The sequence below is a fragment of the Pecten maximus genome, unplaced genomic scaffold (genome assembly GCF_902652985.1).
Source record: "Pecten maximus unplaced genomic scaffold, xPecMax1.1, whole genome shotgun sequence".
NCBI lineage: Eukaryota > Metazoa > Mollusca > Bivalvia > Pectinida > Pectinidae > Pecten > Pecten maximus.
In genome coordinates this window covers 7006-34788 of record NW_022979595.1, presented here as the reverse complement: position 1 = coordinate 34788, position 27783 = coordinate 7006, and the positions used below count along the sequence as shown (strand labels likewise).

Genomic DNA, 27783 nt, shown 5'->3' with positions numbered 1-27783 from the left:
GTTATTTTGTATACATAATGAATATGTACTGCATTACTCTTTCTGTTTAATACACAACAATGAAACATGATATATAGTTAGTGGTATTTAATCAATATGTTATTGTTTACTCAAGTCAGCAGTGTAAACAGTTGAATAACATAAAAATAACACTTTTTAACTACAACAATTTTACTCATGATCAGGTGTAGGATAATTGGAGCAATTGCAATACTATATAAGTATAAAGTCATCATGGAATCTTTACAAAAAGTGAAGGTCCAGGGATCATCACTTTGTGTCGGATATCAATTGCTCATAATTCGTTTCACCTGAAACTTTGATTGCTGTATCATTCTAACAAATTATATCCAAAATCACAAACTTGGTGGAATTTTAAAGTGCATACTGCTACATCTCATTACATTATTGAATCAGTCAATCAGCGGTTAAACGATGTAGTACAATGGAATGAATATAGCTTTTCTTTACCCATATTTGTCAATTTGAGCACAATATTATATTTTCAGGTCTTTAGGAAAAATGTTGCACAAATTAAATGTCATATAAACTGGAATGTACACTGCACCAGGTATGCATTTAATTCAGATCAGTGCATTACTCCAGCATATTCTTGATTTATTTTAGAAAATAATCGAAATAAAATAATGTTCTATAAACTGTTTCTTTGATAACATTATTAACTCATGTAAATTATTGCATACATGACATTGTTGTTAATAATCATAATGCTGTTTAAGAAATATGTTAACGATGTAAAGACTGATGCAATCATAAAATTATTGATGTAATACTTTTCATACCATTAATTATTAATGCAATACTATTTGTGTATGTCTGCAGTTGATACAGATTGATGAATGTAATGCGTTTGCAACTCCATGGAAACGTTGACTGATCAGTAAATGTGTCATGATAAAAAATAATTACATTATTACTGGAATATCAGTGTACAAGTTAACATCCTAAAAGCATGAATTTGTGAGGCGTGATATATGTTATATATATATGTATTTCCTTAATTTGCTTCCTTCAAATATATATATATGTTTGTAATGAGCAAGAGGGCCTCAGAGGCTGTATCACTCATATTATTTATTTTGAGCAATAATCAATTTAATGTTCATAGTTTATTTGTTAATGTCTAACAATGCTATATGTATGATTACGGGATGGGGATCTCAACTGTTTCAAAGTTATAACCCAGAAAGGAATTAAAGACTCAACATGATTGTGTTTAAATAAACCAGAAGTCTATTGGGTGTAGGGAATGACATTTGGACTTGTTTTTGCATACAGATTTTGTTCATTTATTGATACCCAGCAATATTGTATATGATTAGGGATTGGGAATTAGCGAATATCAAATTTCAAAAATGCAAGTTGTTTTGTTATAGCAATATAGTGAAATTAATCACATTGAAGTATCAATGTAATAGATTTGTTATTTCCATAGAAAAGTCGTTAATATCAATATTGCAAAATGGACCACTTCTGGCCCCACCTATGGTGCCCCTTGCGGGTCAGTCCCATAATATGTATAAATGTGATTCTTCCTACCAAATTGTGTTACCTTCTGGCCAGGGGTTCAGAAGTAGTCAATTGTTCACGGCCGGATGCCAAGTTATGACATAAGATCACTTTGGTCATAGGGACCAGGTGAGCTAGTACAATTATTACTATGTTTATTTTTAGGGAAGCCTTATTTTTGTAAGGCCTATTATCCAACCCATTTGCATGTAAATAAACATATTTCTTAAAATGTGAGTAAGTAAATACAATTCAAATGTAAAACTTTTTATATAGGTTTGATATTATCATCAAAGAAGAAAGGAAATAAGTAATGCCATAATTGCTATGAAGACAGCAAATACAGTAGAGTGTTAAGTTAATTTTCTTTATTCCCTTCTTCATACTCATTGATTTACTGAATTGGGATTGCAACTTTAAAGTTATCATGCAACCAGTGGATGTGCTGAAAATATAAATTGTTAATACAACATTGCATAATGGTTTTAACATGTCCTTATAAAACCTGAAAGGACAAACAACATGAAATGAAGCATGATGGTAAATTGGCTCGAACTATGAAAATATACACTTCAGTTAAATAGGAACCAGTTCAATAATTTTTGAAAGTAACATACATAAAAATTATTAAGAATGTCTGAAATGGAAAATAATATTGCAATTGTTGGATTATTACATATCTCAGATAGTATAATGTTACTACCAGCAGAAGTGATTGAGCATTCCTGTGGAAATATATTCCTATGCAACACAGTTCCTAAATGCAACAAGTCAGTTTTAATGTTGTTTTTTGGATTCAAAATCTTTTCTTGGTTACTGGAAAAAGGCATTTGCTAGCCTGGGTGTAGGTTAATTTGTCCTTGTCCATCAAGAATAGTACCATTGCCTCTGGTAGAAGGACCTCGGCAAAGTATGTGAACCCTGCATTGATGTTCTGTGATATACTGTAAAATACAAATTGATACATGTTTCATCAATGATTTTAAATCATAAATGATAACTGGAATGGGTTGAAGTTTAAACAGATAAGTTTATGGTGCATCATATAGTTTGTCAGATCAAAGTTTGAAGAAGCCAGTGCTCTCTACACCATGTGTTGTCTTAAGGTTTCCTTACCATGACATAGACTTTGCATAACTGCAATGCTTGTTTTAATTATTAAATACATGTATACCCGAAATCACCGAAGATATAGTAGCATTCTAGTAATTGTTTTTGTGACTTTTTTTTACGTATTTCAATTAGCAGATGATGATCAGTGCAATGTTAGAGCATAATATAGTTTAAATTTGGAGCCAGATATATGTGGTTATGTAAGTTATCAATAAGGTTTAAGGTATTTGATTTCAACTTGAAATACTTGAATAGCATGTTGCATTATAAATTGTTTGATGGTCGCAACCTCATTTAATAGTATACATTCCAGCTAAGTTTTAAAGTCAAATGCATGGACAACTGAAAGTCAGTAAAAACTCACTGAATTTGAGATATTGATATCAATTCAATTCACAGTAGAAAGTAAGACACGAAACCATGCATTTTGCTCAAACTTAATTGAAATCATAGGAATGAAAAGTTTTCCTGTGAGACCATATCCTATGTTTAATAAGGTACTCTAAATGGAGGATACATTAATTGTGAAAATAGACACTAAAAGTGCATCTTAAAGGCAACTGTAAAGTTTAAAATTTCTCTTTGATGTATAGAAGCCTTATTTCTACCATTACTTTTGTTTCAAGTATAACCAGGAATATATTTTACATACATGTTTTCAGCTGTTGATAATGGGATTGCATGTGTGTTAATTGTCAGAACCTTCAATAAACGACTTCAGTAACATACGGAGATATAATTATGCGACACACCGGATCTGGAGTGAAGCATTATTGGCCATGTCTCCATTTCATAATTTGCCTATAACATTTTTTCAAGCAAAACCTTGTTACACACAAAGAAAATGTCTTATTCTGAATATATGTAACACTATTTATTTCTATAACTTGACTCAGGAAACACATTCTATATCGTCACTATCTTATGGAAAAAGATCATATGCAATAAAGGCAATTGATCATTAACATACTCGTCTTCCAGTACAGTAAGAAGGTCCTCTCCTCCTCCCCTCACCGATAGAAACTCTGGGTTCCTAGTGCCAGTTATGCTTCCAGATAAACTGTTGATACAGAAATGTAATGTTGTTATTAATATGATGTTTGTTATAAACTGTATTTGCAAGAAAGTCTTTTTAATTTACATTCCTTGCTTTCCACACATTGTTGTCAATGGAATATTGTAAACTGTATTCATTTTACAAAACTTTTGACACTTACAAAAACTGAAGTTGTACTATATTGATAGTCTATTATTATTCGATATATGTTCCTTCCCACCACAATTTTTTTGGATACTTATTTACTTAAAAACAAATTATTGTAAAACTTATTGTACCCATTCAATCACAAAAACCCCTATTGCATATAAAGTATCATGCACCTAACATAACAAAAAAAAATCCACCGATTTAGTCTGAAATAGTTGAGTTAGCAATAAGCTACACCAAGGGGTGTCATACACAAGTGTATATTACAATATCTCATCCCCATTTACTTTTTCTTGTAATTGAAATGTACACTCAATCACCCCCATCCACTCCCGGAAACTTTGCATATGAGGCCTAATCTTTCATGTTAATGAACTATAAGTATGGGATGTTAATTTTCCATCTGTGATCTTGGTGATATGGGTTGGTATTATTTCCATACAACATTCTTCCCAGCGCTGCAACCAGTTTACACTGCAAATTCATTTCCACATGTACATATATATGAAATGCTTATTTTTGATGGGCTTTTGAATCATAACAGAAATGAAGTAATTGACAGAGGTTGCATTGAACTAAATATTAAAAGTTTAAATCATTGCTTTATGTATATTTGCAATTTGTATAAATCTAATATATAATTAATGCAGATTATAAATAACTTACCTTTTTGCAACTGGTTTGAAGATACCAAAATATCTGAAGGTTAGTACATTCAAAGCTTGTGTGACCTGTTTGTAATAAAGTTCAAGGTGAGTAATGTTCATATAAGCAGTCTTTTATCAACTGTGTTTTCAATGTCATAGCTATGATTTATTTCTAATATATCTTCTCATAGTAGAAAGTTGTGAAAGAACGGTCATGATTATGATATAATACGGAACACTAACCAAATCAATGATGGATCACAAAGTTGTTTGTTTAAATTGAAATTAGCATGCATATGGCTATTTTTTCATGTTGAAAGTTGATTTATTTTCTGTTATTGGATAATTTTCCTTTCATTAAGCGATATAGTGGCAATTGCAATTACTCTCTCTCTCTCTGTAATCCATCAACGATTTCTTGTAATCAAAGTACATGACTAAAAATGTATACTAAATGAGAACTTAAAAACTAACACACTGATATTTGTCCTGCAAAATGCTAACAGTGAGTGGGTAATACATTGTTGAAATGAAAGAACTTCACCTTCAGTCAACATCAGCGTGTTTACAAAGGGTGAAATTTGTATCTGACTTATTGTTTTCAGTCTATAATATCATTATTTTGATTTAGAAGTAAGAGAATACCACACCATCTAGTCACCTTTCTTTCAAACATGTTAGCCTGTAAAGTAAAATGCCGATAGTTATGAAAAAGAGTACAAATTAAGGAACAAATGATACATTAATCTGAAGGAAATCAAGGAATTGACAAACCTCATTTCCAATTAGCATCATCCGAGCAGAAATGCTCTCTGGTTTTGAGTTGAACTGTGTATGCAATTTGCATTTATTTTGATTTTGCACATACAAGTCATGTCTCCAGTACTTCTTCAGTACACTGTAAGTAGAGAATTTAATGCATTACATTCAAACTGATACAATGTAACCTGTTATATGGGAACACCGGGAAATAAATGCAATGCAAGTGCTGCAAAGAAAATTATGTTTTCGCTCAAATTAGGAAGTATTTCAATACATCAGAGTTCAAATTTAAAAATGGGTTTTACTGTATTACATAGACATAAACGATTTTGAATGAAATCGCTGCAGTACATCTACATATGTCAACTGTTCAGTATTGATGACACTGCATGTATACAAGTTATCCTTGAATCATTTCTATCCGTCCATCCATTTCAGTAGTGCTCAAAATGTTGGTTCAGATAATGAAGTGGAATTAAAGCACTTTTCATTGAATTTTTTCATTATAATTGCCTGTCATATTGTAAGGTGACATTGTTATTTGTTTGTTATCTATTTCTTGTATGTACATTGTAGCAGGCAAAAAGTATTGTAATGATGAAATCTCAATATCAGCAACAATATACATGCAAGCAAAACGATTTTTTCACCTTATTTTGCCAGTTGGTTTTGGTCGCTTCACTATCATCTGCAATCCTGGTACAATATGGCTGTCAAACTGTGAGGTCTGTGAAAGAAATAAAGTCGTGACGTGACAACTCCTTAAAAGCTGTATAATCTTTGGAGTTATTTACATAGTACATGACGTCACTAATGACTGGAAAAATGTGTTAAATATAAATGTGCAGTATGCATCCTTTTATTTAACAACTATGTCAGTGTACTCGTAACATCTATCAATGAGGACGATGACTTACATGCGAGAAATGATTGCAATTACATGGCCCTTATTCCGTGTGTCTATTGAACATTGCGATTAACAAGCATTGGGTTAATAACAGTAACTTCATGAATTTTACATTGTTTTTGTGATTTATTATAAATTGATCCAATGCAATATCTTGAATGTTAAATGACACTCCCCATGCACATATGCTCAAGTATGAATAAGAAATGAAAATGTGAACAGTTGCTTGTTAACATGTATCATAATTGTGAATGTGTATAATTTCAAGGAAAAAACAAGATTATAAATTGCTTATTAATTCAGCACATCTTCCTTATTTATAATAGTACAGTAGAAAATGTCATGACAGTACCTGAATTTGAACACAACTATCTTATCTGGATGATCATGAGCTGTGCTTACTACGTAATACACAGAAAGTGAATGTGATTCCAGAACCTGCTTGTTTGTTTACCGGTACACAGATTTTTGATATTAAGCTAAAATTGAAGTTGATCTTTAATATGAATCAAATTCATTACTGTTTTATAGCCTTTCAGTTATGAAGTGAATATATCAATGATAAATACTTACAGTGGTTATGAAGGTGTCACTTTTCAGCAACTGTTCCAATTCATTATGAGTTTCCATGTCCAGGAAAGCCAATAGAATTTCCTTATTGCAGGAAGCCTTCAAAGAAAAATTACCATTGAAATGTGCAAGTCAGCGTATTGATTTCATGAAAGTGTATAATGGATGAAATGCTTGTATAGGCACATTTCATTATGTTCATTAAAATTACACTATAATTCATGTTAAAATTTTTGTGATTTTGATTGTGATAAGAATCAGTTAAGGAAGGAAATTATTTGATGAATATTACAATGCAATTTTGTATGGTGATTGAATGTTGATATCAAAGGGGATACATAAAGCTATATACACACCATGCACTTCATCATTGCAAAGAAGTCGTTAACCAAATCTGTGTCCTATGTAAATGAAAAGCAATAATAATGAAAGAATGCTGACCATGTCGCAAGTTTTTTAAAAGAAACTTAAGCATCACTTCTTTGAAAATTAAATTCCCCTTTGTACTTTTGTCAAGATATTTCCGTAATTATCATCATATATAATCATTTATGGTATAAAAAAAAAATTCTTTTACACAACTCTCTGGATGTCTGAAATATGATAATCATACCGGACAGGTATGTTGTTTGTAAATTAACAAAACTAACAGTTTACTGTAGTTTACCATAATTTATTTCAAGAAACACTCAGAAAACCAGAATATGCATTATGGTGAATAAGTACAAACATTCATCTTAATCTGATGCAACAACAATACTCACAGACACATTCTTCTTGCAAGTCAGTGGTTTTTTCAACAGTTTATAACCTACAGGAGTTGGAAACTGGAATGCAAGTATGTTTTAAATTATAAGAAACTAGTGTAAATTGGAATAGTTATATGTGACTGAATTACATCCTCTCCCACCTTCACTAGTGTCATAAAATCCAATAATATTTAAAAAAATAAATATGGCTATCGGAATTGATGGCAATAAACCTTCAGATGAAGTTTTTTATATACCGGTAATTGAATCTGTCAAACTTCACATAAGTAATTGAAAAGGAAATTGTTGGCATATCTTGAAAGAGTCATAGCTTTCTAATTGACTCAACAATAAGGAATAAACCAGTTTATGAAGCTTTAATATTTACAAGTCTGTTCGCAGAAAGTGTTTTCGTATGTAACCAATGAATATTGCAAACCAATGTACTTGAATTTGTCCCTGTGGTTTTCAGGACTAGCAAGTACATTGTTGTGTCGCACAGATGGAAAAACAACTAAATTTCAATGTGACCAACTGAATCGGTTGTAGAGATTATAATTAAGATGTATGAATAATGAAGCGCCAGAGTTTCACGACTGTTTTGATTTTGTTTACTGCCAAGCTTTTAAAGCGTGTGTTAGTATGGACTTTGCTCTAATTTGGTTAATTTACAATATAATCTGATGTCATACGTTTTGATGAAATATTGCTCTTATAGTGAAACTCTAATTTAGTTACATTGATTCTTTATTGCATGTGCGTGGAGCGGTTGTATATGGTCTAATATCTGCAATGAAACAGTACACTATTCATACATAAGCCTGTTTCAATCAAGCTGGCAATCATCAAATCATTCAGAATATCCTTAATGAACAAGTTATACATTACCTTATGCAGAACTAGAAGTAATTATGTTGGTTTTTTTTTTTAACTTTCTAGTTATTGAAAACAATTGTGTTTTCATTAGGTTGAGGTCATTTCAGAATGTATACATTTATAATGGGAATACCTGTCTTGGTGTTGAGTCCCTCTGTCTATAGGAGCATATCTCACATGTGAAATATTGCAAATCTAGATTTTGCACTCCAACACAATAGCTGTGAAACCACATCTGACATAGGTCACAGGCAATCTTCAGTATGAAAAAATGAACAATCAGAATTACTAACATTTATGTTACACAAGGCCATCTTTTTGTTTGTTTCTCAATTATGTTTTTTTTTTCATTCACATTGAATTCACCAAAAGTTGACGTATATTGTTTATGATAATTAAGTGACATGTATATAGTATGAAAAGCAATTAAAATTCATATAGGTTCGCAAAAATGCAACTTAAAATCATACAATAAACTTAGAGAATAAATGCTGTGAAAATGTGATGAAATTATTGAGATAGCTTGATTAAAATATGCCTTTAATTTGACATGCGTAAGCTTATCATGGATTCATATTTGCAAAAATAATTACCCAACTACCATCTCCCTCTCGGTCTTCTGCATTGTAGCATTTTCTGCATTTCTCATCAATTGGGTCTGCAAAAATAGCAATAAGATGTTAAGAGCATACAGCATGCATCTATGTTTGACAACATTGCCATCATTTTTGATACACTTTTTCTTAAGCACAGTTACAACATCAAAAAAGATCAAACTCCATAACTCTTTTTTTAATGTGTTTCAGTTTACAGGATGTGTACATCTAAGGGGTAAACAAAAGTTATTTTGATTAGTTAAAGAACACTGGCTGTTGTCATTAAACTTCCAAACTTGAAAACAAACTTTATATGAGGATGAAGGAAAACTTCACCACTCAACGAGCGCTGCCCTCTCTGCCTGAAATAAGTTATTGTTAATTTTCTCTTAAATAACTTTCAAAACAATAATTGTAGATCATGTCTACTATGTGAAATTCAACATTGTTTTCACATTCATAAGTAAGCAGAAGAAATGTTAAGTGAGATAAGATAGTACCTTTCTGTGCATGCCCAGTATATACGCACCACTATGTGCACTGACAGAGGATAATTAAATCTGTTAATCAAATGCATTTCATAACACCTACGTTACTTGATGTTCCAATGTTCACTATTGATTTGTCTTAATTGATATTAATATTATTTCTATATTGGATGGAAACCAGGAATTAAAGCTATCTTTACTATGGGCATTGCGTGTCTTGCTTTGGTAGGTCATAATTTAAATTGATACCCAATTTCTCAGTCGATTACCAACCTGTTGCAGCAAGAATACTTGTTCCAATGACCCTTCGGAAGTCCAAAACTGCTTTTGGTGATAATGAGAAAGCTACATCCTTGTTCATGAGGTAATTTTCTGCAATCTGTAATTGAATATTGTGGCTATCATGGCAAGGTATCAGAGTTGACATTGTTCAACTATTCCATTCACTGCATTAAGGCATTGCATGATGCATTTAGAAATATTGAATGGATTTAAAAGAAAATCCACAAACATGAATTCCATTAGCACATCACATTAGATATTCACTGAATTTATTATCCACAGAAATTATCCTATATGAGGTCCATGAAGCATTAGCTTATGTTGAATTTTTCATATTCTAAACATTCTCTTCTGCCTACCTGGCAAATAATCATGCCAGATCTAATGATATTATGTGTAATTTGAATGAAAAAAGGTCATATAAGTGCTGATTCATGTTAACACAATCAATTATATTTGATGGATAGCAGTACTCCAGCACCGATTGAACAATATGATTATCTGATTGTTTTTCCTTGGTTCTTGTTATGTCAATTGTTCCACGTGGTGAAAAAATTACAATCATTTATTGAGGCCTCTGGCAGTTATAACGAAGAGGTGAAATGTTGAAGGATGGTACAACAGGGTAATGCATACGATCTTCTTTATATCATGAAATGGGTATGAAAATTGTGCTTGTAACAGTTGTAATTATTATATGTTGATACCAACAAAATATAATAGTTACCAACAAATACGGAACATCCAGTTGCACAAAAATATCTTACCTTCAGCACATAAACTCCACAGGATTGACTGTCTCTTTGTCTGGCATGTTCCGGTGAGGAAAGAGTCCAATTCTGGATAGGTACAGCATCTATGCCGATGTTGAAGCGCTTCTTCAGGAAATAACTGTAAATATTATGTCAACCATGACATGAATAATCCAGTAACATTAAGTGGCATGGCTATGTTATTGTGTCATATCTTGGCCAATAACTGGGGGTATTTAATGTTATTTTCCTAAAATATGCGCAATAAACATCAGAAATGAATTTTCAAAATGACAAAATCATATAAGAAAAGTATCTTGTTCCGGATGAGGCTTAAACTCACAAATGTATTGAAGCAATCAACATTTCATCATCTTACATCATTATATGATAATCATAATGGCTATTATGGTCTGTGACATTAAGTTAACATAATGAACTGAAATCCACCAAATCTGAAGGAATTCCTTGAGAAATCTATCAACCTGCTCCAATTTAGGTTATGTATCACTAAATTAAGAGAACAAACCAACATGAAATGTAGGATAACAAAATGAAATTTCATCAAGAAATCCCCACTGGTAATTACTACTACCGCATCTCTGCCAAAAGAAAAGTGATGTAGAAATATCACTTATATAACATGCACATGTGAGACACATTTCAACCTATACCTATTTGAAATGAAACATTAAATTTTTCAAATTAATTCTAATTAGAGAGGAAAGAAACAGAAAATAACCATCTCGGCTGAGTCTGGTAATTTAGAGTATAGGAGATGTGTCTCTTGTGTTAATTTCACATAGGCCGAGTAATAATGTCCAGTGAGAGAATGAAGAACAAAACTGAAAAATGGAAAAACAGCTATCTAAACATGCAACATGATGTCACTATGCATGCTTACTTTATCAAAATGTTTTCTATTATTCATCTATTTGAAACAAGGCAACGTAAAGAATAATAACCCAGATCAATAACCAACATTTTCTTATAGACCTGGACATTTAACCTGTGATATTTAAAATCAAAAGTAACCATCCCCAGTCCATATAGGATTTTGTGTAGCATGTATGAAGAATTTGGTGACAGTTTAGTATACGGATAAAGATTAACATGTTTTATATCGACAAAGTAACCCTGGTAAATACCAGCCGCAATATACCGCTCGGCTACAGCGATCTCAGCTTAAGCTTGATTGGTTGAGCGTAACACTAGTAAGGCAGAGGTCCCGGGTTCGATCCCTATTAGAGGGAGTGATTTTAATTTAATTAATAATGCGCTCTCTTACATACTGCCAGCGTATAACTACAATAGCCTCATTTATAATATTAGGATATTAAATAATTATGTTCACAATTTGAAATATTTTATATCACTTTTAACAATACCTGTTGTTGAGTGATATGCAATATGCAGAGAGATAATACCGCTAAAAAAACATCCAATCAAATTTTGGAATTTTTCAACTGAACTCAACTGAACTCAACTTAACTGAACAGCTATACTTACTACCACCGTTGAAAAATACATTGCTCTGACATGAATATTTCACCCAGAGGATTCATGTATAAGAGTTGCCTTTTCTTAGGATGCAATATCTGGCGTAGTGTTTTAAATCAATGCCTCATTAACATAAGTCACATAAAAAATGTCTATATACAGTAAATTGTTTATTTAATGAATAATTAAGAATTCAGTGTTACAACTCCCCACAACTGCAATGACACTGAAGCTGTATTAAAAAAAATCAATATACTATATTTTAAATGTAAGAAAGAAAAAGAAATGTTTGCTGTTGTGAAACAGAGGAATGACAATATGGTATTGTGACCTAGTCAAGAAACAAGCTCTCCAGAAATTATGAGAAGAAAATGTAAGCATTGGTACATATATATATACAACTGTAATCATTAACAACATGTGCCGATGATCACTTCCCTTTACAAAGTACATTACTTGAGTATTTGTTACAGATTAATCTATTGTCTATACTTATTGTAAACTTACATCTCGAAGCATTATTGAAGGGCACTATTGCATGCATGTGAGGTGTTGGTAAGTAATTTAAGATATTGAAGTTATCATATATTATAATCTTCAAGTTTAAGGTGACTTACAATCAGAGTCCAGTGAAAACCACCTTCATTGTATGCACCAATGAGGGTATCATAGGAATATATGTCCACCTGAAAAAAAAAATGACAGTTCATTTGGCTATGAAATTCTTATTGGAATTAAAATTACTTACATGGACCATGCCAAATAATATTTAAATTCTTTTTATTAATATTGTTTTTGAAATTCATTGAAAAATTCACTGACTATCAAACATGAATTCCATCCTGTATGCAAACTGCTCTTGATAAAAAACCACATTAAAAATGTTTTTAGTTGGCTGCTTTAATATATAATTAATGAATTCGGTATGCGTACATAATTTAGTGGTAATTCAATTTCACCATTGTTCATGATATTATTATTCTGCTTAAATAGGATATGTTAATTTCACTTTCCATGTACTGTTTACATTACATTGTTTTTCCATGCATCTATACATCTTAACACCGACATGTTAAACTTTCATTTTGCGCAGAAATATGTACGTTTTCATTTTCACAGTAATAACAATACCTTTTTGTTTGTCCTAAATTGCAACATCATATTTACACACTAGCATTACCGGAAACAATAATGTAAGAAAATTCTGCTGATGCATATCAGTAACTATTACAAGGAATGTAATTACAACATGTACTCTCTTCATTTAAAGAGTCATAAGAATTATGTTTAATAACAAATTCCAATTAAACAAGAGGTGAATGGGCCTTAACGGTCACATGACATTTGAAATATTTCAGTTAATCTAATTGACCCTTTTTAGCCCCACCCATCAGTCCCTGGGGTCTGTCAGGGCCAACATGTGCATGGCATTAACCTGTCATCCCATCCTAATAATGTTAAAAAAGTTAGAATGAATCAAACAAATGATTGTCAAAAATGTGATTTCCCTACATAAACTATAATAAAGTTTACCCCCTTCCCATGGGAAAACATGACACTCCAGGGTCATGAAATTCACAATTTTGGTAAAGTACCATAAGACCGTTCCATGTATGAAGCGTATTTGATTCCACCATATCTGAGAGTTGAGAAGAAGAATTTTTTTAAGTTTTAGTCAATTTGACCATTTTGGGCCTCATCACTCAGGCCCATGGGGGGGGGGGGGGGGGCATATCAATCACAATTTTGTTCGACCTTCAGGCATGGAAGCTTTCTGCCAAATTTCATTGAATTTGGTATAGAGGTTTTGGATGGGAAGTAGAAAATGTAAATTGTTTACGGATGGACAACGGACAAAAGTCGATTAGAATAGGTCACTTGAGACCTTGTCTCAGTTGACATAAAAAGGAAGTATGAAAAACTGTTGTAAATGTAAACATTCAATACACTACCTTTTTCAGCATACCATGGACTACATCCTCTCCATTGAATATTGCTGTCATGGCGAGGCAATTGACATGGTATACATTTTCCAAGCCATTTGTGAGGTGATGGATGTATGCATCGATGACCTGTTGAATCACTAGTATTACATTATGTTGTTTATAAGGATGTTTTTAGCCATTGAAATATGTTAAGATTTCAACACATGTAAAAAGATAATGTCATGATACAGAATGCAATATGAAACCGATTATTGATAGGAATGAAATTGAAATAGTTGCTTACCTCATCTGACAGCGTCGATTGAAGATACAACACCGAGTTGTCGTAAATGTTGTATGGACCGATTTTGGCTAGTAAAATGTTATGGCCTTGCTTATTCCTCCATATCTTGTTGATCACTATTGTTGTAATTAAGCAAAAAATGTTTATGACAATTAATTCCTTTTATGAGGAAATTTTATGTATTTTTAACAAAGTTTTTAAACTTGTTGACACTAATAATACTGCACACTACATTTGTTGCCAATAGGTCTTAATAATGCAACCTCAATATGGGTTTCTTTCATTGGGCACCTATAATTTCAGATTGTCCCAACAACAAAAGGACCAAACAATGACCGTTCTTGCAATGATGATGGATAAACATGGATGATTTTGGGACTTCACTGTAATTGGTTTATGATTACAATTTCATTCAGGCTTCAACTATACAATGATATCATATGGCAAATATCAGTATAACATGCAATAGACAATCAAAAGTTAGGAAAGAAGACAAAAGGAAGGGAAAAAAATTATAAAAAAGACATGAGACTAGATCCGACACACTTACTTTTGATGCATTCACTTTCCTGGTTACCATCTGTTTCTACCAAACCTAAGTCCATGAAAAATAAATAGCTATTGCACGAGACAAAATCACATATGAAGCCTCTCTTAAAATGAGTAAATATGAATATGCAATTATCTATTTGAAAGCTACAAGTATGCATGTTGGCATTACAAAACATCACTAATGGTATATTTCAATGAAAGTGTTATCATCTTAACATATAGGTTTATATTATTGTGATTTACACTTGAACATATCATGATGTGGATGAACCCCTTACGCTTTACATTGTTGCAATATTAAAATAATATGAACACAATTAGCATAAACAAAATACTATCATATACACTTACTGTCATTGCTTTCAAGCAGGACCTTATCTTGAGAGCCTGAAATATTGATACATAACTATATATAAATGCGTTACAAAAAATATATGAATCCATGATGGATTTTCATTCCATGCTTACTATTCCATTTTGTAATTATTATAAACATTTTAAACAAAATGTATTGCAGATACTTACAAGCATCTACATGGATTTACATCTGTTTTCCTATTAATGTCAACACTAATTGAATGCCAATGTCACATAAATAACCGAAGTATGGTTAATAAGGGTATGGCTTCACTTAAATTAAGTGATCTTTGATCAGATCATTTCATTAGCCATATAAATGTGATCAAATGACTTACGTTTTTTCCATCTAAGTACTTACTATCATTGCTTTCATGCATGACCTTGTCATCATCACCTGTCAAACAGCAAATTGACTGTTACAGCTCGAAATGATAATTTTCTCCATATACTACAAATTTGTAATAAATATGATACAAGTTGGCACTGACACAAAAGGAGTCGAAAATTGATTTAAGGTAAATCATACTGTACAAAATTAACACATTTCAATATTTTTGTTTAATTCAATTATTGTAATAAATCTTAATAGTTTTCAAAAGAAATTTCTGAATACAGCATGAATACTAAGATGGTGTTTACAGTTTCAAGTCATTTTAATTGACACACATATTTGTGTCTTCAGAAAGGGGCAGATTACCTTGAAAATTCGACAATTTACTTGTCTGTACTGTCATTATTACTACTAGACAATTATCTATTTGTAGTAATACGCATGCAACGAAAATTTCTTTGTTAGGATCAAGTACCTTTATACCGTCATGATTACTTACTAGACCCTATACATGTATGTATATATATATATAGCTTGGAAACACAAATGAAGAAGGAAGTCCACTTTTTCACATGGGCCGTGACCGGGCCTCGAACTCACGATCTACGGCACCCAATTGCCTAGCTAGAAATATCCGCAGCCTATACCGCTGCGCCACATCGGTGGTCTTAGACGATTGGGTGCCGTAGATCGTGAGTTCGAGGCCCGGTCACGGCTCATGTGAACAAGTGGTCTTCCTTCTCTGAAGATATAGATTTGAATTTCCTGTCGTAGTTGTACCGAGAGAAATATATTTGTATATATATCATTTATTCTTTCTTAAAACCCTTACACAATCAAGTTCAATTGTATAACAGTTTTCACACCTTCCGAGTTTTAACCAATCATGAGCTTAGCATGGTTCACTTTCATTTTTAACAATTTGAATTTGAAGTGAAAGACAATTTATAACTGTACATGTTGACAATTCATACCATAAAGTGTGTTCTTACTTGTGTGTTTGCCTACAACGATGTCATCATAGATAATCCCATCAAACTCTACATTACATTGGGTAGCTGACGAACGTGTTTCTTGTTGCTGGTCTGCAGCTGATGAAATTGTTGGACGGGGCTTACTCCTGCTGAAATGTTTTCTCCTTGATGACCTTTTTTTTCGCCGCGGAAGCAAGCTACGAATGGGCAGGCCATTAACTGATTCCTGATATTTCTTTACTTCACTGTGCAAGACCTGTATATGCTGTAGACACACATGCATATTGTCAACAGAATTTACAGAATACAGTGCACTGTTTATCTCTTTCATAACATCAAAGCACTCCTGCCTAACAGTGTCAACACTTGGGGTCATGATAATGGGATCATCAACACCATCAGTAGGCATACCGGATTCGGCAAGTGATTCCGTCTGAGAAATACTTGTGTTTGTGTGCTCAAGGTCGATACAAAAGTAAGGACTATTAGTATACACTTCCGGCAAGAATTCCCAGCTATGCCCTGGGTAATGTCTGAAGACTGCGAGCATATGTTTGCATGGCCAGTGTGTCTTTTTCCAATCAATGCAGGTGCATGAAGGAATTGACGATTGTAGAAAAAGTTCATAAACTTTACCACTATCGACACTTTCAACCAAAAACACATCTCTGTCTGGTTCTCTTCTTATGTGTGAGGCATGAATCTCCTCTGCTAAAGGGGGAATTCTTTCTACACAGTGTTTCACAAACACTTTCGGTGTATCGTTCAGAAATGTTGGCAAGTTGTCAGAGTATTTCCTGTAGGAGCTCATGCTCTGGACTTGGTATCGAACATACCTGAATTGAGATTGAGAAAAAGAAGAAGTAAAATATCAATGACCAAGCAATAGTTTTAATATTACACCACACCAATATTTGAAAATATATTTCAGACAAGCAGTGTACTCATCATGCAGTAGAAATCATTGAATTAAGTTAAACACATTTGGAAAATGAAAAGGCTGTAATTGATTATTGCTAAGTAATTTAAAAGTTCTTTAAAATTGTTTTAACTTATTACTATTAGAGACAGCGAAATATGGGCAACCCCAATCATTCATACCTGTTAGCACATTTTCTGAAAAAGACACATTAACTTTGTCTACCTCAATTTTTTTTCTTTATTGAGAATAACGAATTGAAGGTTAAAATAGTGTAATACTGCAGGCCTTAATTCCGATTTTATCATAACAACAAGATGAAGAAGCTTACAGTGAATGTTGTATCCAAAACATATCACATGTCGTCGCTTGATTTTTCTAAAAATTTAACATTGGCAGATATGGACACTATATAGTTCAGACCTGTTTGAATATTTTAAATAATATACAAAAACGAGACACAAAGACAGAAACACATATCAATTATGTTATATTATTCTGTAATTGTTCAAAACGTTTGTAGTAATGTGACCAAACGTTGACGAGGATTAAGGTTTTGATACAAACTATCAGCAAAGTTCACTTCTTGAGGTCAAACTCCTCAGGCAACAGGTGTCGGACCAGCATCATAAATAAAACATGGTTGCCTTCAACCAATGATGCTTCATACAAATATTTGAATGAATTGGTCATGATGTACAGTAGTTGTAGGGGGTGGAAATAAGAGTGTTACACAAAGTAGGCTAAACTTTATCCTAACCATTTGGTTTTACTTGACATAACAAAATACAGTATCAATGATATTTAGCCACTTCATTCAACCATTCTTTTAGTTTTGATATTAACTTAGTATCAACTGACGTGGTGATGCTTTGTGGGAGAAAGTCGTTGATTAAGATGTGCAGCATTCCACACAAAGTTCGACCTAAAGTGTAGTTCTTGAGATACTGCTCTTTGAAGTCCTTGTGCTGCCTTTCCAGCCCATTGGTTGTGTTGACTCTGATGTTCACAAGGTCCTTTCTAAATGTGTACACCCATCGCTACAGTAACAGATGAGATTTACATTAGTACTAATCTTAAATACATTTAACATAAAGCAATAAAGTAGGTGTTGCAAGTAATTGACATCTTTGTCTATCACACGATTTTATTATTGAATTCCTAAAGTATTTGTCAGCTAAAATTTTATTGACCATCATATGAAGTAATTGAGGGGGACAGTATTAAAATGCATGCCTGTATGTAGTTATTTATTAGTACTAATTTGTTTTATAAGTCAATATATGCCTTGCACCAGAGCATGTTCTTGATATTCGCAAAGTTGACAAATAACCTGAAACCTTTTTATATATTAAGTGTATTTAATTCCAACATATTTGATTGTGACGACACAACATAACAACAGACAAAACCAATAAATGTTTAAGGATTTGATATGGAGGAAGACAGTTGCAAGACATATGAAATACGTACATACGTATGTCTAAGGTTAAATAAAAGCAAACCTTATAGTGAGCAATCCATGTTTTCTCAAGGTAACTGGACAGGGTAGTGTTACACTTGTATGCGGAACTTTCACGTAGCTGATTCAAGTTCTCTTCATATTCCTGTTCAGAAGTGGAATTGGCAATGCACCGCAACCTGAAAAACATTGGCATTTGCTGTATTTACGAAGTATTCACACATGTCTTTGACAATATAATAGTTTCATGTGAGCTATTCTTCGAAATCAACAGAACACGCTTAAATTGCATTTATCAATCCTTTCAGAATGGTGCCATCAAGTTGACGTGGAGTAATGTCACAAGGAGATGACGTCATCTACTGATTACCGCACCTTCTGACACTATTAATTTTGTAGTGTTTCTTATTTTGCTTTTAACTGTATGAAATGCAATAAAAAAAAATTGAGTGGTTTCCTGATTTATATAACATATATTTCACGAGTATGACACAATATTTTGATATTTTCACTCCTGCTTCGTAGTCACGAAAACATCGATATTCTGCCATACTCATTAAATATATGTTATATTACACATGAAACCATTCAATATCCTCTATTTACCATGTCTGTGAGTTGATCAGAAGATTTTTGAAATTTTAGTCAATTTGACACTTTCGGTCTATATATCATTAAAAATTCTTGTTCATATTTGTCCATGTAAAAGTTGCTTGCAATTTTTAATTTATTTCATTTACTTAACTAGTTGTTGAAAAAATGAGATAATGTAAATTATTTATGACGCACAAGGGACGACGATACACTCACGTCACCTAATGATTTGAGCACCCTTCCCTGTAATGATGTTTCACAACAAATTTAACTGATATCAACACAAAGGTTGAGTAGGTTTCTGAAGTTGGGATGGCTGCTAACCATATGAATGAACCAATAACCTCTAATCAGTAATCATCACAATATTACTTATTGTAAAAACATTTAGTTTGGCATGCTTTATTTTATCACATACATTCAAACCTGCTCTAACGGCCACCTTGAATAAGCGGCCACCTCCGTTAAGCAGCCAATATCTGTCGGTCCCTTGGGTGGCCGCTTAATACAGGTTTGACTGTACTTATATTTAAACATATCAGCGCAACAAATTAGGGCACGCATGATATTCGCTATGTAAACATTATGCATAAATTGCATTTGGTGCAATCATAAATTCAGTGCAATGCCCTCAACTCTAAAATAACATCATATTAATAAGCACTGCGATATGCAAGTTTACGTTATTATGTGTAAAATGACAGTTTTACTAAAATTTCACATGATTTCCTGTTCACATGTTTCAATGATTGCTCCTGTTATGACAAAGCAAAAGTTACTTAACATTAACTAAGGATATGCGGAAATGATAATTTACAAACCTTGACAACACATCTGATTTATCTTCATTGCCAATACCATGTTTTCCATCTTTGAGCCATCTATCCCATGCCTGTTCTCGATGGAAATCACAAATATACACCAAGCACTCTGAAAAATAATTGACCAGTGCATAAGTCATTGATAATTTCAAAAGCAATCTACATTATCCTCAATTTCAAGAATATGTTACTTATTCACAAGACTGAAATGAACACTTCATGATGCATCGAAATGCTACATAGCAACTGTTTCATATTAGCAATTACCTGTCACCATATCACTCAATATTTGAAATTCATGTTCATAACTGAAATCCTAATTTATGTAGGATTTAGGATATAGAGGATATCTAACAGTGTCTTCAGTAATACCAAATATATTTCACGAGTGCGGCTAATATCTTGATATTTTTCACGAGTGTGCAGCACGAGTGAAAACTATCAAAATATTAGCCACACGAGTGAAATATATTTGGTATTACTGAAGACACTGTTAGATATTCTGTTTATTACATTTTTTATCAATGAAAACCCTACCCCGTATGCTAACTAGGCCTACAGGGATAATTTGTAAACAAAAAAAGTAGTTTCCCCTGTCCAGGTGCTGACATATATGTCGGGCTTTCTGAGTGGTCAATTATTTTGGTATTTTCTAATCATTAATTTCATTGGTCAAATCAGCAAAAGTGATATTTTTCACTAGTGAAAATATTTTTTCACTTTTATAGAATAAATAATTTTTGATATTTCACTGGTAAAAATGTAATAAATGTTATTACGTACCTAATTTCAAATTCCAATTCAAACTTTTTGACTAGTAGCAATTTGAATCAAATGTCGACGGACGCCGCGCCATGACATAAGCTCGCAGGACCGTCGGTCCAGGTGAGCTAAAAATGAATATGCCATTGTATCATTAAAACAACTGCAAAATTAACAAGAAACATTGATGGCCAAACAAGTATTGATCAGTTTATGATATGGTGTACACTTCCAATAGCAAAGTCATATAACAAAGAAGTAATCTACGGACACAAAAATACCTGGAAAACAATTTTCAATTGCTCCTATCTCCCGCTGGTCATTGTCTGTGATGAAATGCATTGGTTTCCATTTGGGATTCCATCCAGCAATGATGGAAATAGCCTCCTGAATGTTGTATCTGGATTCCCTTCCGACTAAAAATGACCCCACTATTGTGAAGCCACAGTTAGTGTTGACACACAGGAAAAACAATGGCAGGTCATACACAGTTGTGTTATATGTCGCATCCAGTAGACATATTTCCTGTCCGTACTTAAGCAATAGTGACTGCTGCCAGGCTGTCTGGTGTATGAACAGGAATGAGTTTGGGTCCGATTCATTGGAAGACCTGGAAAAGGCAAATCCTTAATAGTGCATATTTCATCTTACCTAAACAAAAGTTCCCCCATCAGTGGTACAATATACATCTGTACCTTGCTTTCGTTTCAATACATAAATTCTTAATGATGTAATCTTGTGTTGTATCACAATACATTAAATAGATCATTTTTACAATGTCAAGTTAAATCAAATGATATGTTAGCATTTTGTAATACAGAAACCAAGGTATATACATATTGCTCATAACTGGCTAATATCAAACAATATTGTTACACAAGAAGGGTGATACTGTATTATATGTAAAACATAACTTCATTTATTAGTAACACACAAAATCTGAACAGCTATCTATTTTTTTTGTTAATTCTTCTCAATCGTAAGTTTCAGCATGAACTAGTACAAGTGCAATAACTCCATTCAATATTGACAGCTATAACAACATTAGCATCAGTTTCTGTAATTTCTACATGCTCACCAAGCATCATTACGAGACTCGTGGGAGCATGCTTTGCTCACATTGATATCGGATTACTTTTAACTATATCTTGTAATTTACATTATTTTCTCTGTTGAGCTCCACCCATGAACACATTACAGTATACATTTATATAATTGTGGACATTCTGAAACTATTCATACTGTTATTTACCAATGTTAAATAATATCCAATACCACTTGCGTTTAAAAGAAAATTTGGACAAATGTCCAATCAATAGACATATGGACGCGAGACGCCACGCAATTGCATAAGCTGCGCATTTCGTCCAGGTTACTTAACAAATGGAATGAAATTCAACTGAGTTATGCTCTGGCAGACCAAAGTGTTCACCATGGACAGAAAGACGCTACCCATAATACAGTACACTTAGTCAGATTTCTTTATGGGCATATATATTAAGCATTATTCGTTCAATTCTTAATTTATCAACAACTGATGTGATATGAAACTGTTAACTTACACCGGACGATAGAAAAAATTATCTGTCGTTTGTGAACTCTTCCACTTCTCCACAGACATCCTAAGGTCTTCTTGGTCATTACTTGAGAATCTGTATGATATAACAAAGAAATGTCAATCAGAATCAACTAATAAATGCAAAGATAGACCCATCCTCCATATCCAGTTCAACAATTACTCTTTTTTTTCCCCCAATTTTTAAGTTAAGCATTCCTACATTTACCATTTTTTATGCTAGAGGTTTCTCAAGAGTATTCAACTTATCATAACTCTTGGATATCACGGATGCCAGCTACCTTCAAAAATATTACCGAGACTTAAACAGAGCTGAGAATCATGCTTCATTCATTACTTCACATGTACTTCATCCATTGGTAATAATGTTAAGAGTTATTTGTTTACATTTAATTACGTCATTGCAATACGGTAACACATTCAGCAAAAATAATCTGAATAAGAGGCCCCTGTGGCTTACATCAATAACTTAATTTACCATTATTTGGAATGCATGACAGGTGGGCAACAGTAATTAGGCACCTTTAGTGTCATGTTCACCATTCATGAAAAATATTTTCTCCTTATAACATGGAGGTTTTCCACCAAATTTGATAATTATTATAAGGAGACTTCTCAACTGTTAACAATTCAAAGCAAATGTTGACGGAGGGACGACAGGCTGAGGAAAACTAATGTATCTGCACATGTTTTTCACGGAAACAGCTACTATTAAACCGTTACCTGGTCTCTGACAAGCATCTATAGATGCTATTTCTTATATCCCGATTTGTTGGATAGAAACGTCTGTTGGTTTTCATTATGTCTGGATATTGAGGCAGAAGCTCAGTTTCGACAAATGTGGCCAAATGTCTCCTCATTTCAGCCACATTACGAACACCTTCATCTACACATGACCGAATCTTCATTGACACTTCTTTATCCATCGGTATGGTATAACCTGCTAACTGAAAAGAAAGGAGTACTGAATTAAGTACTTTGATTGATTGACGAGCCTTCATTTATGCACGTGCTTATATTTCAACAGAGCCTACGAAAAACCAACATGTGGTTGGCCAAGAATATTGCATATTGTAATGAACAGTAATTACACTTACATTATATATTTATAACGTATGGGTTCCTTTCAACCAAGGTAGTTTCAGAACAATTATTTGATTTCAACAGTTTCAACTATTTATGTGGTTATAATTATCACAGCGCTTTCACATTCTCAAACAATCAAGACATTTACTTAACAATATGTCTTTCAAAAGTCACACAAATGCTAAAACATATCATTAAATAGATTTGCAATCAAGAAATTTAAATCCCATTCATGTATTTCAACTTATCCTGAGAGTAACTCTGTTCATATATGAATTAGCACAAAACTATAAAGAAACTGCATATTCACATTTCCAATGTTACGAAACATTGATTGACAATGATTATAATATCGAAGATATTGCATACCAGCAAATAGCACTGATTGGGTGGCCCTTCATAAGCATCCATACAAATTCTCATATAAATGTCAGCAGTGCAATTGGAATCAATTTTGTAGTTTTTCTTATTAATTTTTTTTCTTTCTTTATTCTTTTAGGAAATAGCAATTATTGCTCCCATTTCTGATTATGGATTCAAGTTAAAACTTGCATCACTTTCTAAAGGTTAACTTTTCATGCAATATCAAAAACAGCTCATGAGTTCAAAACGAATAGTGTCTCTCCGTGTAAATGCACCAAAATGCTACATGCATCTCTCTTTCAAGTTACAATTACACACCATTGATATGTATCTGTGATATCTCAATATACATTTCTTTCCATTGCTCACAATATATTCATTACAACCTAAAAACATATCTTTCATATCTAATATATGTAACTCAATATATAATATCATACTTACTTCACCCACTGGATGGATCCCATGTGCATCAACAGAAGGAACGGAAACATATATCTTTAGTTGTTTGACTGTATCAGCGGAAAACTCATTCCTCAGATCGATAGCAATCTTCTGCCTTTTCCATCTGGTATCATCACCCTCCATCTATGTGTGGAAAATAAAATGTTTCTTACACTATTACCTTTTACTTCACAAAATAATAGGGTCTAATTTCTTGCTTTTCATAAATCAGAGAAACAAAGATCAGCAGAACAGTTGTAGTAATGCAGTAAAAACTTCTCCAGATGTTGTACAGTGCAAAGACACATTCTCAGCTGTATTGTGTTTCTCACTTTCTTCAAATAGTCTACTTTTGAAAATGAAAGCAGTGCAGTGTTCAATTACAATAATCTTAACCATATACCAACATTGCATACTTAAAGGCCTGCTGGAGTTTCAGCAACATCAATTTATTACTTTAACTTTTTACATACAACTTATCAGTCACCTTAACGTCAAGCCACTTATTCATTGATATTTTCTTGTCAATTTGGCTTCATACTGCCCTCACAAAATGGTCATCAGTAAAAAAAAAAAAAAAACATATACCATAGCACATTAACTGAGCTACCTTGTTAATTAGCACCTAAAAGGCACATGTTAACCAAGTATAAAGTTAACATGCAAATTTATAAAAAAAAAATATGGATATAAATCATATTTGTTTAAAATATGGAGAGACATAATGACTTTGTGGTTCTCATAAAGAACCAAACGCTCCGTCAAAGTCTAACATAAGGAGCCCTTATGAACTCAGTTAACGACAGTCGTACAATTGCAATTAAAATAATGCTGTAATTATCAAGAACACTTACAAACGTTGTTTTCAAAGACATATACTTTCAACAAGCCTATCAATTCTTACCGCAAATTCAGGAAATTTCAATATCTTTTTCAATTTCACTGCAGCAGTGCAGTTCTGCTTTTTTGTGTTTTGCAGAATCCGTCTACCTTTCTGCGCCTGATTATGATCATTCACTGTGTTCTTCTACAATAGGCACAATAATAAAACAACATGTAATTACACTGTATTCTAATCAATCAGTCATTATATTTGTTCTTCTGTTATCGAAGTCATAGGTTGACACCATACTAAAATTTATCATAACCCATTTTACAAGTCATCATTGGTAAACTTATATCATAACTTAACATTTAATATTGAGAGCCATCTGCAGTTCACTACGGCCTTGTTGCATCAACTCACAAATTTGAAAAAAATTATCAAAACAAAGAAAACTACATTGAAAATATTTAAACCTATTCAGTACTTATTACACAATACTAGCCGGAATAATTGCAGTACACATGTAATAGTATATTCTACTGAGCATAAGAATAATTTTAATAAGAAGCATTTTACAAGATAAGACTAAAATGCTTAAACTTTTATCTCTGCTTAATTCATTAACAGAACATTAAACTTATCACTTTGTAAACATTCGTGGAATAGCATTAATTTCATAATATATTATTTGGATACTTCATTGCACACAAACTATTAAATCCATCATCAATCAATTTGCAATTCATACACAGTTCAAAGCATTCTATTATACATACCCGTTTCTTTCCATGTGGACGTTGTGGTCCATGATGGCATTCCCTAGTTTCGGTACCAATAACAACAAATGGAACACCATCATATGCAATATGTGGTATCCCATTGTCATCAGCCCACCAAACTTTCTTTTGGTTGAGTGTTGAGACATCTGAATATAAATCATCAATTATCATTACTTAGGAAAGAAATATGGGTATTTTCCACAATTATGCAACGGTCAGTGAATACATACAAGCAAATACACTTAGTACACATATCTAAATATAAAACTAATTCCTTAAAACATCTACCAAATACTTATACATTTCTAACAGCTGATTCACAGTATTCCGCAGAGAAACACATAATTCTACATATATATCATTTTCATTGGTTTCAACTATACCCTTATCAAATTCCGGGAAGCACTATATAATCTGCTTAAAACGAACATTGTATCACTCCATTAAACATTATCATACCAGTTAATCCAATATTACGGCTCTTCTTTGCAACATATCGGACACCCTCTTCAATTTCTTGTTTTTTAATGAAGGAAAAGGCTCCATCTTCATCATCAAACACTTCTTCCATTTCCCTAAAAATTACATCTACTTGTTATCCAACTTTCAGAAATAAATGCATCATGATCGAGTCAACTAATACATGGGAGGTGCATTTCAGAGATCATACTTGAACAATATTATAATTTCAATAAAATACACTTATACCAACAAAATTTTCAGCTTCATAATTATCATCAAACACTTATATTCTATGTAAATGCATGATTTCATTTAAATCAACAAATGAGGAATGCAGCTTGAGGGGGCCCACTTACATTCAATAACTGATGTATGCAAAAGTTCCCTTGACAGTTTTAGGGCAACCAACTATATCAAACTTATATACTGTTGTCCTTGAAACATACCCATGTCTAGATTTATCAAGTCATTACCTTACTAATAGGGACCGTCAGCAAATCCTACTTCTAGGAGTATTTCATAACACCATCCTGATCCGGAATTCCACTGGTTCGGCTGATCACGACACCAAAATTCTGAACAAATCACAACTCCCTCTAAACAGAAACAAAGAAACGTTGTAAAGCAATATCAATCAGTTTACAACTACATTCATTTTGTGTCAAATGTTGTTGCCCAAAAAATTACATCTAATAAATTGTGGTTAAACTTCACAACTCATAGATGTAAAAAATCATTGAAAAGTAAGGTAATGTATGGTAAGTGTATACAGTGGGGTTAACCAGCACAGCAGGTGGGGGTCAGTAGAGTCAATACTTGGTGTCTGGTAAGTGTATGAAGTGGGGTTAACCAGCACAGCAGGTGGGGGCCATTAGACGCAATACTTGTTGTATGGCAAGTGTATAAAGTGGGGTTAACCACCACAGCAGGTGGGGGTCAGTAGAGTCAATACTTGGTGTCTGGTAAGTGTATAAAGTGGGGTTAACCAGCACAGCAGGTGGGGGCCATTAGACGCAATACTTGTTGTATGGCAAGTGTATAAAGTGGGGTTAACCAGCACAGCAGGTGGGGGTCAGTAGAGTCTATACTTGGTGTCTGGTAAGTGTATAAAGTGGGGTTAACCAGCACAGCAGGTGGGGGCCATTAGACGCAATACTTGGTATATGGTAAGTGTATGAAGTGGGGTTAACCAGCACAGCAGGTGGAGGTCAGTAGAGTCAATACTTGATGTATGGCAAGTGTATAAAGTGGGGTTAACCACCAC

At 33.0% G+C, this 27783-nt stretch overlaps 1 protein-coding gene across 1 annotated transcript; it reads right to left on the bottom strand.

Annotated features, from left to right (window-relative positions):
* Window positions 1-8561: 8561 nt before the first annotated feature.
* Window positions 8562-27115, bottom strand: LOC117319020. The gene is made up of 22 exons (XM_033873929.1): window positions 26993-27115; window positions 26517-26632; window positions 26055-26203; window positions 25357-25479; window positions 24453-24596; window positions 23283-23506; window positions 22546-22635; window positions 21265-21593; window positions 20222-20330; window positions 18850-18985; window positions 18206-18384; window positions 16444-17261; window positions 15479-15514; window positions 15112-15147; window positions 14759-14803; window positions 14209-14324; window positions 13932-14051; window positions 12597-12665; window positions 10495-10618; window positions 9719-9824; window positions 8955-9019; window positions 8562-8617 (listed from the first exon to the last, which is right to left on the bottom strand). The coding sequence occupies exons 2-21, from the start codon at window positions 26626-26628 to the stop codon at window positions 9010-9012; spliced, it is 3075 nt and encodes a 1024-aa protein (XP_033729820.1). The 5' UTR covers window positions 26629-26632; window positions 26993-27115; the 3' UTR covers window positions 8562-8617; window positions 8955-9009.
* Between the last annotated feature and the right edge of the window lie 668 nt (window positions 27116-27783).

What these genes read in the sequence shown, in the direction of transcription:
- LOC117319020 (XM_033873929.1), bottom strand. Translation starts at nt 26,628, where the DNA reads ATGGAAGAAGTGTTTGATGATGAAGATGGAGCCTTTTCCTTCATTAAA. An exon ending in CCGTAATATTGGATTAACTG is followed by an intron (nt 26,204 to 26,516) that starts GTATGATAATGT and finishes ATTTATATTCAG; the next exon opens with ATGTCTCAACACTCAACCAA. An exon ending in AATTGAAAATTGTTTTCCAG is followed by an intron (nt 20,331 to 21,264) that starts GTATTTTTGTGT and finishes ATTATTTTTCAG; the next exon opens with AGTGCTTGGTGTATATTTGT.